Source organism: Rhipicephalus sanguineus, chromosome 10, assembly GCF_013339695.2.
Source record: "Rhipicephalus sanguineus isolate Rsan-2018 chromosome 10, BIME_Rsan_1.4, whole genome shotgun sequence".
NCBI lineage: Eukaryota > Metazoa > Arthropoda > Arachnida > Ixodida > Ixodidae > Rhipicephalus > Rhipicephalus sanguineus.
In genome coordinates, this window is record NC_051185.1 from 34,196,284 (window position 1) to 34,208,943 (window position 12,660).

The 12,660-nt window shown below is 48.5% G+C and overlaps 1 protein-coding gene across 1 annotated transcript in view; it reads right to left on the bottom strand.

Moving 5' to 3' along the window:
* LOC119406319 (uncharacterized) overlaps positions 1-12,660 on the bottom strand; it is an 89,998-nt gene that overhangs the window by 54,493 nt on the left and 22,845 nt on the right. The window contains exons 10-12 of the mRNA XM_049420044.1: positions 10,887-11,114; positions 5,883-6,048; positions 4,342-4,507 (exon numbers count right to left, since the gene is read on the bottom strand). Of these exons, the coding sequence (XP_049276001.1) occupies positions 4,342-4,507; positions 5,883-6,048; positions 10,887-11,114 (560 nt within the window). The remainder of the gene's footprint in view (positions 1-4,341; positions 4,508-5,882; positions 6,049-10,886; positions 11,115-12,660) is intronic.

A 12,660-nucleotide genomic window follows, 5' to 3' on the forward strand; every position in this document is an offset into this window, starting at 1 on the left:
GTTGAACTTCACAATGAAACGAAATTCTTGATATACGAAGCAACTCACTTTTACAAACTTCACAGTCCATATCACATAATGTACAGTGGAACTTCGATTATACGTCCCCCGGTCCTGCGACGACCCGCGTTTTACGACGAATTGGCTTGGTCCCGGCAAAACCCCCATAGAAATAATGTATTAAAAACCTCAATTGTACGACGCAATTTTACGCCGGCCCCGCCTCGTACGACGCTTTGCTGGACTGTCCGAGAAAAAAAAAAGACCTACGATGACGCGGGCTGGCACGCAAACACACTGCGGCCGGGCGAAAAAAGTCGGGAAACCGAGGAACCGAGTTCGTATCCGCGCTGCCACCACAGGGCCTCTTCAATTTTTCGACACGCGGTCGGCCATAGCTAGCCAGAGCCAACGTTGGCCGGAGCCAGCCGGAGCGCATTCGTTTTGGTCGCATTGCACTGCGCACTTCCGTTGTCGCCTTTTTTTTTTTTCTCTCTCTCTTCTTTTGGGTGGTTTGTAGTGACCGTGACCGTTGTGACCGCAGTGACCGTTGTGAGCAGATAACATGGCAGATAATCTCGAGCTCGCTTTCTAGTATACGATAACTTTCACTACATTTCGTGTCGTTATACCGGACGTGTTGAACGGCGATTGTTGAGCCAATGTTGCGACAGCCGCGGGAACCGGAACTCGCCGCTGTCTAGCTACCAGAGGGCTGGGGCGTTTTAGCCGCTCGCGATTGGTCGAAGCTTGCAAATCGAATAGGCCTACTGCCGTGCTGCCATTCAGCCATTCCTTCACGTGTTTGCCTCATCGGTTGGTTGTGCTGCGCCGCAGCTGCTGTGTCCACGTGCAAAATTTTCTGTGTTCGGTCATTGGTGTGCGAGGAAGCTTTCGAACTTTTGGTTGCGAGTGCTGCGTCTCGCAATGTCGCGGAACCGAAAACCGCTGACGCTCGGAGAAAAGCTTCGCATAATCGAGGAGGCAGAGAAGCGGAACGGAGCAACAAAGGCCAGCATTGCCCGCGACCTGAACATTCCCGAGTCGTCGCTGAAAACGATCCTCGCGAAGAAGGACAGCATCCTACTAAATGCGGCAAAGTTCGGCCTGAACAGGAAGGCCGCGAAAGATGGCAAATATGCTGCCATGGAGAAGGCCCTCGTTGAGTGGTTGCGTCAGGCCCGCAGTTCAGGAATCGCCGTGGATGGCGCAATTTTGAAGGAGAAGGCTGAGACAGTTGCATTGCGCTGCGGCATTGACGACTTTAAAGCCTCCAATGGCTGGTTGGATCGCTTTAAAAAACGCAGTGGAGTTGTGTACAGCCGCTGCTGTGGAGAGAGCGCGTCAGTCAGCTCCGACACTGTAGAAAAGTGGACTGCATTGCTGCCGGAATTGATACGGGAATACAAACCGTCCGACGTGTTCAACGCAGACGAAACTGGATTATTTTATAATATGCAGCCAGAACAGACATTGGCATTCAAAGGAGAGAGCTGTCACGGGGGTAAGCGAAGCAAAGAGCGTCTTACCGTATTGCTTTGCGCTAATGAAGACGGCTCTGAAAAGCTTCCTGCCCTCGTGATCGGCAAGTTTGAGAAGCCGCGATGCTTCAAGAATTTGAAAAGGCTGCCGTGCCAGTACACGTTCAACCGGAAAGCCTGGATGACGGCTGCTATGTTTTCTACATATCTGCAGCAGCTGGACTCCAAAATGGGGGCTAAGAACAGAAAGATTCTTCTTCTGCTTGACAATGCGCCATGCCATCCATCAGATATGTCGCATTTGAGAAATGTGAAAGTTGTATTTCTGCCCCCCAATTGCACTAGCCAGCTGCAGCCACTTGACGCTGGCGTCATCAAGTGCATGAAACAGAAATATCGGAAGTTTCTGGTGCAGCGTCGGCTGGCGGGCATGGAACGCAAGCAGTTGGATAAGAAACTTTCTGTGCTTGACGCAATGCACTACATTGCTAGTGCATGGGACGCAGTCACGCCAGAAACTATCGCCAACTCCTTCAGGCACTGCGGCTTTAATAGAAGTGGTGCTTGTTCTACCAGTGAAGCTGCACTGCCTGTTGACGATGAACCAGAGTTCGGCAGCCTGGAGCTGCCTGGATCTTTCGCGGACTATGTTGGTGCCGACGACGACGTTGCAGTGTGCAGTGAAGTGTCGCTGGATGACATTATCGAAACTGTGCGTCCCGACACTGCGGGAACTTCCGACGAGGAAGAGATGGACGACGCTGCAGAGGCTAGCGTGTCCGTTCCGACTTACGCGGACGTGTTGTGCTACGTCGACCACATTCGGCGGTTTGCTTGCGCACGCGATGAGATCGGCGACTTGCTGCCAGATGTTGCAGCTATCGAAAGAAAGCTGATGCGTCGTGGCTGGGCAAACTCTCAGAAGAAAATCACAGATTTTTTTAAAAGGTGAGAAATAAAGGTTCGTTCACACCTCCGATAAAATGCGTGGTTGTCATTTTTTCAATTAATTTAATCTACGTTCCTCGGAGCAGCGTACGTTTGTGCCGCGGACTTTCTTAGGCATTATGTGCCCGCTGTTGTGGGGCAAAAATGACCGTCACTGCCTATATTCTCGGTTTTTCGATTATACGACGCCCGGATTATACGACGATTTTGCGCGGTCCCCTGAAAGTCGTATAATCGAAGTTCCACTGTATGTGTTTGCTGTTGTGAATTCTCTGGTTCACTTACAGCATGTGCAACTTATTTTTAGCAAGTATCTATTTGGGCGAGTTTGGGTGAACTTCATCTAAAACAGCACACACACGCACACAATAACAAAAGAAGTCGTCAGTTCTTCCTTCTTTTGTATTTGTGTGTGCGCGCTGTTTTATGATGAACTTATTTTTAGAGCTGTGCGAATAGCAAATTTTGGTGCGAAGCGAATTCGAATAATAAAGATTGAGTGCGAATCGAATCGAATAATTCGAATAATTTTCTAATATTTCTTAAACATTTTTCGAATAATTCGAAGTGAAATTACAGAAAAAGTTGCAGAGAATCCTAAGTACGTTCTGTGAGATCGCAACATGAAAGTGTTTCTTTTCGCTAGGTTGATGAAGCGCTGGTGGGGTCATATTTCATAGTTGTCTTTCTTATCAAAAGTGAGGCAATGTAGAGGCCGAATTGCATTTATGTACATGATTTGGTGCAACCAAAGTGTTGCCGACAACACTTTACACGTGATAGGCAGAGATGCCATTTCCTCAGCCTCTCCTCCTCTTTCAACTGCTGTGGAAGGCCAACTGATGTGGCGGACAAGGGTGTGCTCCCTTCAAGTCCGGAGTTCCAAATCTGCCTCGTAAACGTCGATATATAAGACATCTGAAATTTTGGATGCTAAAAAGCTTCGGCGTCCGATTTTTCGGACTTCCTGCCCAAATTAATCAGGTCCAAAACAGCATTAATTGAGCCCCCACCTCTGCCACATCTTCATCTCCATGTTGAAACCAGCGTTTTCTGGAGTTATTACATTTGCGACCGTAGCAGAGCTTGAAAGGCGGCTTTTCCGCAATACGGGGTGTGATGAGGTGAAGCATATTGAAAATCTAGGGACCACTTCCAAACGGACGTTGACCGTCTCTTGGCCAAGTTCGACCGTAATGGACCTTGAAAGGCAGCTTTGCCGCAATACGGGGGTGTGAGGAGGTGAAGCATATTGAAATCTAGGGGCCACTTCCAATCAGACGTTGACTGTCTCTTGCCTAAGTTCGACCGTAACGGAGCTTGAAAGGCAGCTTTGCCGCAATACGGGGGTGTGATGAGGTGAAGCATATTGAAATCTAGGGACCATTTCCAACCGGACTTTGTCTCTTGGCTAAGTTCGACCGCAACGGAGCTTGAAAGGCAGCTTTGCCGCAATACGAGAGTGTAATGAGGTGAAGCATATTGAAAATCTGAAGGGGTCACTTTCAACCGGACGTTGACTGCATTTGTGTTTGGGAAGTTCGAATAGTTCGAATAGCAAAATTTCAGTGCGAATCGAATCGAATAGCAAACACAATTCGAAAAATATTCGAAATTTCGAATATTCGCACACCCCTACTTATTTTAATTCTAATGACTATGTAAGCCCTTGCAGGTGCCATCAAAATCAATGACATCCCCACAAGTTGGTGTGGGAACCTCAACGTTGCACCACCTCGTTTACTTTTTTATTCTTTTTTGCCAGTTTTCTGGCTCACCGAGGGGTGCTCTTGGTACTTTTTAAATGGGAAATGACAAATACAAGTGAAATTGTCTAACATCTTCGGCATTCCCTCGAGTCAAATTTGGCACGCATGCTGCTCTGTAACGTAAAGAGTGGTGGCCTGCTGACCTGCTGAGTTGGTGTGGTGGTGGTGGTGATGGTGATGGTGGTGCTTCTTGGCGTGTGTCTCCTTGACCGTGGGGCCTATCAAGTCGATGTCCAAGTCGATGTCTAGGCCCACCTCGTTCTTCTTATCTTGCACCAGGTGGAACAGGATGTCGGGGTGGTTCCACACCTGACAAACATCCAGGTCGTGCGTTTATTACTCTTTCGTCGCACTGTCACGATTGCAAATGCACCAATGCATAACTAATTGATGAAAGCATAGTTTTACACAGGCGTAAGAATGAAGAAGCACATCTCAACAATGAGGCTCGCGATATCAATATTAGCGGAGAGGGGTATCTATAAGTGGTAGACAAAACTGAGAGGTCGGCTGAATCAATGTTTCTCACAGCGTTGTGGAAAGGAAACAGGTGTAATACCTCTGTCACACGGCCACCACCAAACTCCATTTCACTCCGTTCGGCATTAAATCCCTGATGGAGCATTACGAGAATGGAGTTGTGGCCGTGCTACACGGCTCGGTGCAAGCTTTCGACGGTTTGCCGCATGGGGCATAAACAGCGCTGCTGCGCTCGTCGAAACGTCAAATTTTCTGCCTGCGCAGTCGCCTTAAAGCAACAAAAACGTGTTTTGTGTGTTGATGAAGTGCTCGGAATCACCATTGCTGTCACAGTGCTTGTGCGTGCGCCTCACACGTGCAGAAACAAATATGGCGTGACACTTCACAGCGGTGGCTTGGCGAGGCGTTGGTGTGGAGAGTACAAGCGCTGATGTCCGAAAAAATACAACTAAAACTTACACTACGGGGCGTGAAATGCTGCGCAAACAAGAGCACAGTTTTTAAAATTATAATTGAGCTCATTAGGACGATTTTGCTAGTGCGGTTTTCAGCGTAGCAGTAGCTGGCTGGGAACGAGAGTACTCCATCAAGCTGAAATGGGCATAACCGAACTCCCTCCACCAAAAGCTCCATTTAACTTCCTCAGCGAAATGGTGACCGTGTGACATGAACCCCATCTCCCTCGAGGAAAAGACGAGGGAGTTAAACGGAGTTCACGGGTGCCCGTGTGACAGGGGTATAAGAGAGAGGAGGAGAGGTGTTACAACTTACAAGAATGAAGGCAATGGTGAAAAAAAAAAAGGTGAACACCCAAGGGCTTTTAAAGGTCTTTCGTCCTGTTGACTCATGCACAAAAATTTATTGAGAGCTTCGAGAACACTGTGCCAATGAGGGTTTCAACAGAAGCTTTTCAGGTTATTGACGATGGTCAAACTTCGATGAAAGTTCTATCAACGGTTGTCTTTGCACAGCATCTACAGGGGGCAATTCTTCACCGCCAGCCCCTTTCAAAAATAATCCTGGCTGCACTTCTGGTTCGAGGGTTAGCACCCTCGCGTAGTGCAAAAGATAGTGCCACGCTGTGCCAGTATTCTTTTGAGAGACCCATCAACTTCAGTCAATCTCTGCTCAAAGCGTGCATTAGAACAGAGCACATTATACGCATCTTTCAACATTTTCGGTTTCGAGAGAGAACGACTCTGACCTTGCAGCAGACCGCAAAGAACTTGAGAGGGTTGGTGACCCTGTAGTTGTGAAGAAACTCCTTGACAAACTCCCGGTACAGCGTCCGCTGGATGGGCGTCATCCGAATGAGCAGCACGTGCTCCTCCTTGCGGGGAAGGGCGTCCCGGAGCACCGCATGGCCTCGCCTGCAAGTGATTCAATTAATTTAGTGCTGATATAAAGCCTTGCTAATGGTGCACTTGCAATTGACACACACAAAAAAGGAGATGGTGTAAAAAAAAAAAAAGGAAAGACTCGACAAAACATCAGGGGTGCTTTATCACTGAGTTCCTGCCTAACCAGCAATAAATGCGGCTAGAAATATCTCTAACAATACATTTCACTGGTTGCTCATGAATGCCCTAGCGGTGCTAGCCCATCTGTCAAAAAAATTTAGGCATTTTTAAGTGTTTACGTGACCTGTCTTTTAGATTGCTTTATAACTATCACAGTTTAGAAGTAAGCCTTGCTCCTAACAACACAAAAACTATTTAATACCTTAAAAACCACATACTGCATTAGAACAATAACTGCATACAGTCGCCGACCGATTTTTCCGACTCCAAAAATTCGGACTTGTTGGATATTCCGGACTTCATAAATGCACCGTCAGGGATCCCATAGAGCTAATGCATTTTTTCGACCGATTTTTCGGACGAATTTGCCCCTGAAAGTTGGATTTTTCGGACTAAATCGTGCGTTTTGAGCCACGCACCGAACCACTGTGAATGCCGCCATGTTGGATTTTTCCGCTGGCTTGGCTAAACTTGGTCTTAAAATGGCTTTTATGCCTCCAAGATTGAAAAGTGCACGTCATAAGTTTCGGAGGCCGTGTCTGCTTTTTAGAAAACGCGGCATGGGACGCCATTTTTTCGTCTTCGGTCAGCACATGGTCAGCACTATCGCCATCACACCGTATGGAGAGGAGGCGGAGGAAGGGCTCTTTTATTTTTGTTGCAGCTTGTTTCAGTCGCCATTCCGCACGTTTTGTGTCGCGTTGCATCGAGACGTGTGCTTCTCAGCGGCTATCTGCGGCATCGAATTTTGTGTGCTTGACGCCATCGCTCCGCCATCTGTGCCATTGCGCGATTTCCGCAGCCGTCCGCGGCGGAGATCGCCAACGCGGTGACACTTTTGTCAAGCGTTTACGGTGACTATGTCACCTTGGCGCAAATACGAGCAAACCAAGTTACCTCTAAGCGTAGAATGAGGCATCAAGGACATTTTTAAGCCTGCCTGATGCAACAAATTTCACATTTTTGGCGAAAACGAATTTTTCGGACTGTTCGATTTTTCTGACTTTTTTTCGGTCCCCGCCAGGTCCGAAAAATCAGTCGGCGACTGTATTTGAAATCAGCGCATAAAAATACAGAAGCTGTGAAAGTTTCATAAAAATCTACTCAAAAAGGAAAAAAAGATACGTTTCTCAAGTAACCAAGATGTCTTGGAACGCTGCATTAAGGGGGGACGTGGCTTTCGGTACCAACTTTCTTATTTCTTCATGGATTTTGATGAAAATTGGCACACTTATTTGAAATGTTTTTTTAATGCTACTGTAGAAATTTCATGAATATATCTTTACAACTTTTTGATGTACAATATATTTCACCTTCTGCTCTTGTTCAGAGTCTGACTCGTTTAAAAAATGTGATAGGAAACTCGTTCAAAGTGCTATGCATTCTCAGATGTCTGATTGCGGGCATGACATTCTTAGATTTTTTTATTTGCAACAAAATTTTTTTTAGTTTTCATTTTTCATGAGGTGACTGTGCAACAGGCATCGAGGCCTTGTGCAACTCGTCAAATAGCTAATTATCAAAAGGCCATACTGAAAAAGCAAGAATGTCACGCCATGAACTGTGCTTCAAGGAATATAGAACAAAAAACGGAACTGCAATAGACCCAGCGGTCAGTGAGAAATCAGCGGAACAAGCGAAGCAGGAAGCAAGAAAAGTCGTTTTGAAAAAACTGCTTTTAAAGTTGTACCAACGATATTACTTCATCAAAAGGCACTGGGGTCGTAATATTTTGAGTCCTTCGTAATGTGCAGTTTCTTGAGTGCCCTGTCTTTAGTTTGAGGTGCCTTGCTTCTCTAAAACACAAGAAGATTGTGATCTTTAATGTGTTTTATAAGGTTGGACCTCCTGCACATGTGGCCTTTTATCTGTTGTGCCTTTGTTTGCTTTCTTTTTTCTTAAAATCCTTTTCTGCTATACAAAGAACATGTAGCATGAATTTTAAACAAAGTTATGAAGTGGTGTAATAGACATGACAAAAAACAAGATATTGTAATGCAAGTAGGTCATGTACTATGATGATTTGCCAGCTTTCTTGTATTCATGCTCTCATTAACATAATTAACAGCCTTGATTGCAATTGATCATTGAATCATTTTTATAGGATACTAAGAGCGGCTCTCATCATGACAACCTATCCCTTCCTCCTAAATAACAGGCAGTTATGGCCAAGACATTGGTGGAATAGGAATTCCTTAGCTGTTTATTCAAGACGTGAACTGGGCAGATATGAATTCATCTCCCTGTTTCACTCGTCAAGTTAATTTGTAAACATCGCCTGCGATGCGCTTCATCATTCACCCGGTCGCGGACACGGTTTTCTGCGTGGCTTTTATTTTTTCAGATGATTCATGAGCGCTTACGGCGATACCAAGCACGGCCCCAAGCGCGCCTAAATTGCATCACCAGTGCTTTATTTCACCTCTAAGTGCTCGGCCGCATATTCCGGGAAGTCGGCACGCGATGTGCTGGGTGGCGGCATTCAGTGACGATGCGCAATATGCCTAGGTGCGGCGACGAAAAATATGCGCGCAACGTGTTTGGCCTCGCATTTCGGGACGCCGGCCCGCTGCGCGACGAGCTTGGCCGTGGGGTCCGTTGCCGATGCGTAAAATGACCATCCGCTGTACCGAGGAGCCGGCGGGGGAAGCGCTTCGTTCCTTGCGAAGTAGCACACTGCCGCGAGTCCGCTAATGCGTTGTTCTTGCCCGCAAAGTTCGAGGTTCGTCTCGCGTGCCGACGCCGTGAGCGGAGTTAGGCCTAGTGACGACTCCAAGCAGTAGACGCGCCGGCCGCGGTGCCCGATGTTTCAAAGTACGTAATGCGTGGTCGCGAGTACAAAGAGTCGTCCTGCGATCATCTTCGTCACGACATCCGAAGTGCGCATAAGCAGAACCTCCAACCACGGATCGGACGAGTCAACGCTAGAGAGTCGGTCCGAGACGCGCGTTTGCGATGTTCGCTACGAGTGCGGCGCGCCATCGTAATCCCACCGAGCTTCCGGTAGTAGTTCCAAACTACAACGTACCGTATTTACTCGCATAATTTGCGCACTTTTTTTCGCGAATTTGAAGCTCCGAAAAGGGGGTGCGCAAATTACGCGGAGATTTCGAGAGCACATCTGAAATAACGCACAATAATACATTAAAGAAGAAAATAAATTATAGCGCAAACGAAGGGTTTTTAACAGAATTAGCACGTACTTTAACCAGCCAGATTCGGTCATGCACGGTCTAGTCAGAATCACTGGTTGAAAAGTCCGACTGAGAATCATCGCCGCGGCCGCTGTCACCGCCCTCCCAAAGCGCGTCGTCCTTGGTTCCGTCGAGTGCGTTGAGGCGTCTTCTTGAAGCTCTTCGCGACAATGCTGGGAGTAACGAGATGCCACGGCACGCGGCGATACCGGTGGGCCTAAGCTCTCGCACATATCTGAAAAGGTATTCTTCAACGGCAGGAAACTTTCCATGCTTCCACTCTTCTGCGGCACGGTTCCCGTTTCCTTAGGCAAATTCTATAACAGTGAGCTTGAATTTTGCCGAATAGTTATTGCGGCCCAGCGCAAGAGAACAGTGAAAACGCAACTGGCTGATCGCGAAACCTAAACTTCCGAAAGCAACGAAGGCTGCGTCGCAGCGCGGACGCAGAGGAGGAGGGTCAGCGAGGGGAAATGTTGGCGCGACTGGCCCTCGCACGCCTCCGATGCAGAAAGTAGTCCGTGCCGTGTCGCGTGCATGCATGCATGCATTCTCACGGCGGGAGAACGCTCGAACAGTTCCGACAACCCGTGAACAGATTTGGGTGTTCGGGTACGGTTGGTACGCTCTCGGCGGTTTCCGGAGAATAGAACGAAGTAATCGGAAGAAGGGACTTCGCACTCGCAGCAATAAGACTGCGCTCGCCTGCTCGGTGAGGGTCGCGGGGGCGCGTCCGTTCAAAGTTTCCCCGTGCGCGCGCGCCGGCGAGCTGGCTCGAGCGGGACGGGGAGCGCAAAATATGCGAGTAAATATTTTTTTTTTAGCAAAGCTGGCTAAATATTAGGGGTGCGCCAATTATGCGAGGGCGCAAATTATGCGGGTAAATACGGTAGTTCTTGTTCAAAGTTATCGTCGAGCCGTGAACACAGAGCGATTGCAAATACGCCACGAAGTAGCGCGACTTTCGACAGCCGTGAGCAGCCGTGAGCTCGAGACGCACGAGCTGCAGACGACGATCTCCCGGAGCGAGCATCGGACCAATGGCGAGGCGCGCTGGGGCAACATGGCGGACGCGGCCAATCGGAGGGCTCGAAACGACCTTCGAACATTTGCTTTTTGTGCGCTTGTTTTCGAAGGGAGGAGCCAGCTGAGGCGGGGAATTTGAAGACGGAGAAATGCGCTTTCCGATGAGCCCAAGATATCGGCGCTCGGTGGCGTCGTTGCGGAGCTACGATTTTTTGAAAATCAGTGTTTTTTTGCGATTTCCCCAATAATTTTCGCCACCTCAGCAGGCGCAACAATCTTTTTATAGCACTTCTACGCGGTTTTCGGTGAAGATATTTTGGAATCGGATATAAAAAGGGCTACAGAAACTGAAAATGTGATTTTCAAAAAATCGATTTTTTTGCCGCTTTTCGCGATACGAAAGCCGCGTCCCCCCTTAATGAAACCACGACAAATGAACGTAACAACAAGCAGGGTGGGTACACCGACCTCTGTACAAATCCCTGCAGCAGGCTGTGCAGGACGTGCGCGCGGAAGCGCATGAGCTGCCGGTCCTTGGGCGTGCTGTCCAGGCACTGTCCGTTCTGGATGGGCCGCTCAAACATGTTGCAGAACTCAGAGCGCGTGCCCAGGTACGAGGGCCGCACAAAGTCCACCATGCACCAGTACTCGAGCAGGTTGTTTTGCAATGGGTAGCCCGTCAGCACGATGCGCCGCCTGCGTCGAGAGGAGTAAAACATGCAAGTCAAGCCTCTATTTGAGTGCGCGTTTGCAATGTGAAGGTCATACTTCGCATGTCTCGGTTGATCGCAACACAGCCTGCTAGCCCGAACGAGACACTATGCTTCTCGTCTCGCTGCTGATTACCGCCCATATGCACTGACCCCTTCTGCCGAGGGGAGGCGCCACCATCGACTTTCGCAAGCCTATAGTGGGGTACCAACTTTAGAAGTCTGCGGAATTCCTTCTTCAAAGGCAGATGTACGCAAGCCTGCACCAGAGGGCACGACACACTCCATACTGGTGTCGTGAGCTGGACGGTTGGTGACCCTGCCTTCGAAGAACATTGCAGAGTGCATGAGCGGGACTATTTTTCTAGTCTCAGAGGCGATCGGCTGCCACACTTTAGTGATCTGGGTAGGGCCTCTCCAGGCTTGTTAAGTTGTATCCGACTATACTGTTAGCACACTGCCATAGTAGTTGATCAATGTAAGGCTCAATGTCCAGATAGCTTGTAAAGTAGCCCAATAGAATCCTGGCAGTAAGCTTTCATTTTGCTGTGTATTTCCTGTTTGTCTTATTTCCAAGAACAAAATTTGCAAGATAGCAAGCTTGCTAGCCCTTGGCGCCGATTTGTTTACCGAAAGCTTCAGCTGCAGTAACACAACGATAATGTATGATATCTTAATTCTGTAACCTAGTAAGCCGTAGATACAGTAAAACCTCGATAATTCGAAGGCCGCCGGACCGCGAAAATTCTTCGAATTAAGCGGATTTTCAAATTAACCGAAATGAAGGAAAAAAAGCAAACAAGCGCTACAAGATGAAATCACATTTATTTTCTTTGCGAGAAAAAGGTTATTGGAAATAATCGGTGATATTGGACTGCTTATTGCGGTAGTTCGCCGCCCCAAGTGCCATGTTCTCAAACCTGCTCACAATACTCAGCATTTCACTGTCACCACCGCTGCACTCGACAAAGCTGCGGAAGGTGTTCACGGCATCGACAACTGAAGCCAAAGCGGGCGCGCGGGCGGGCTCGTTATCGTCACCATCATCGCCGTCTAGCCCAGTGTCGACAACGTCCTCGTGTACATCAGCGTACGATGTTTGGACCCCCGCCTCAACACTGGAATACTCCACGAAGCCTAGTCCCTCGCCGTCGCCGGAGTCGGTGATCCGGGCGCACATCGAGTCTCCCTCGTCGTCTAGGCCGGACGAGCTGCAATCTTCATCAATATCTTCGCCACCTTGTTTGCGGAACCCGGCATGTTCAAAACAGCGCCTGATCACCTTTGACTCCAACTCCTTCCAGGCAAAGGCAATTAAACAGATCGCACCAAGCAGATCGATGTGGTATTGCTTTCCACTGTCGTAGCAAAGCAGAACCCGCTTCAACAGGTGGTGGCGGTAAAGCTTCCTCGTTTACAGGATCACCCCTTGGTCCATCGGCTGCGATATGGCCGTAGTATTCGCAGGGAGGAAGACGATCTTGACGGCTTCCAGGTTTCTGATGTCCCCGTGGGCCGGGCAATTATCGATA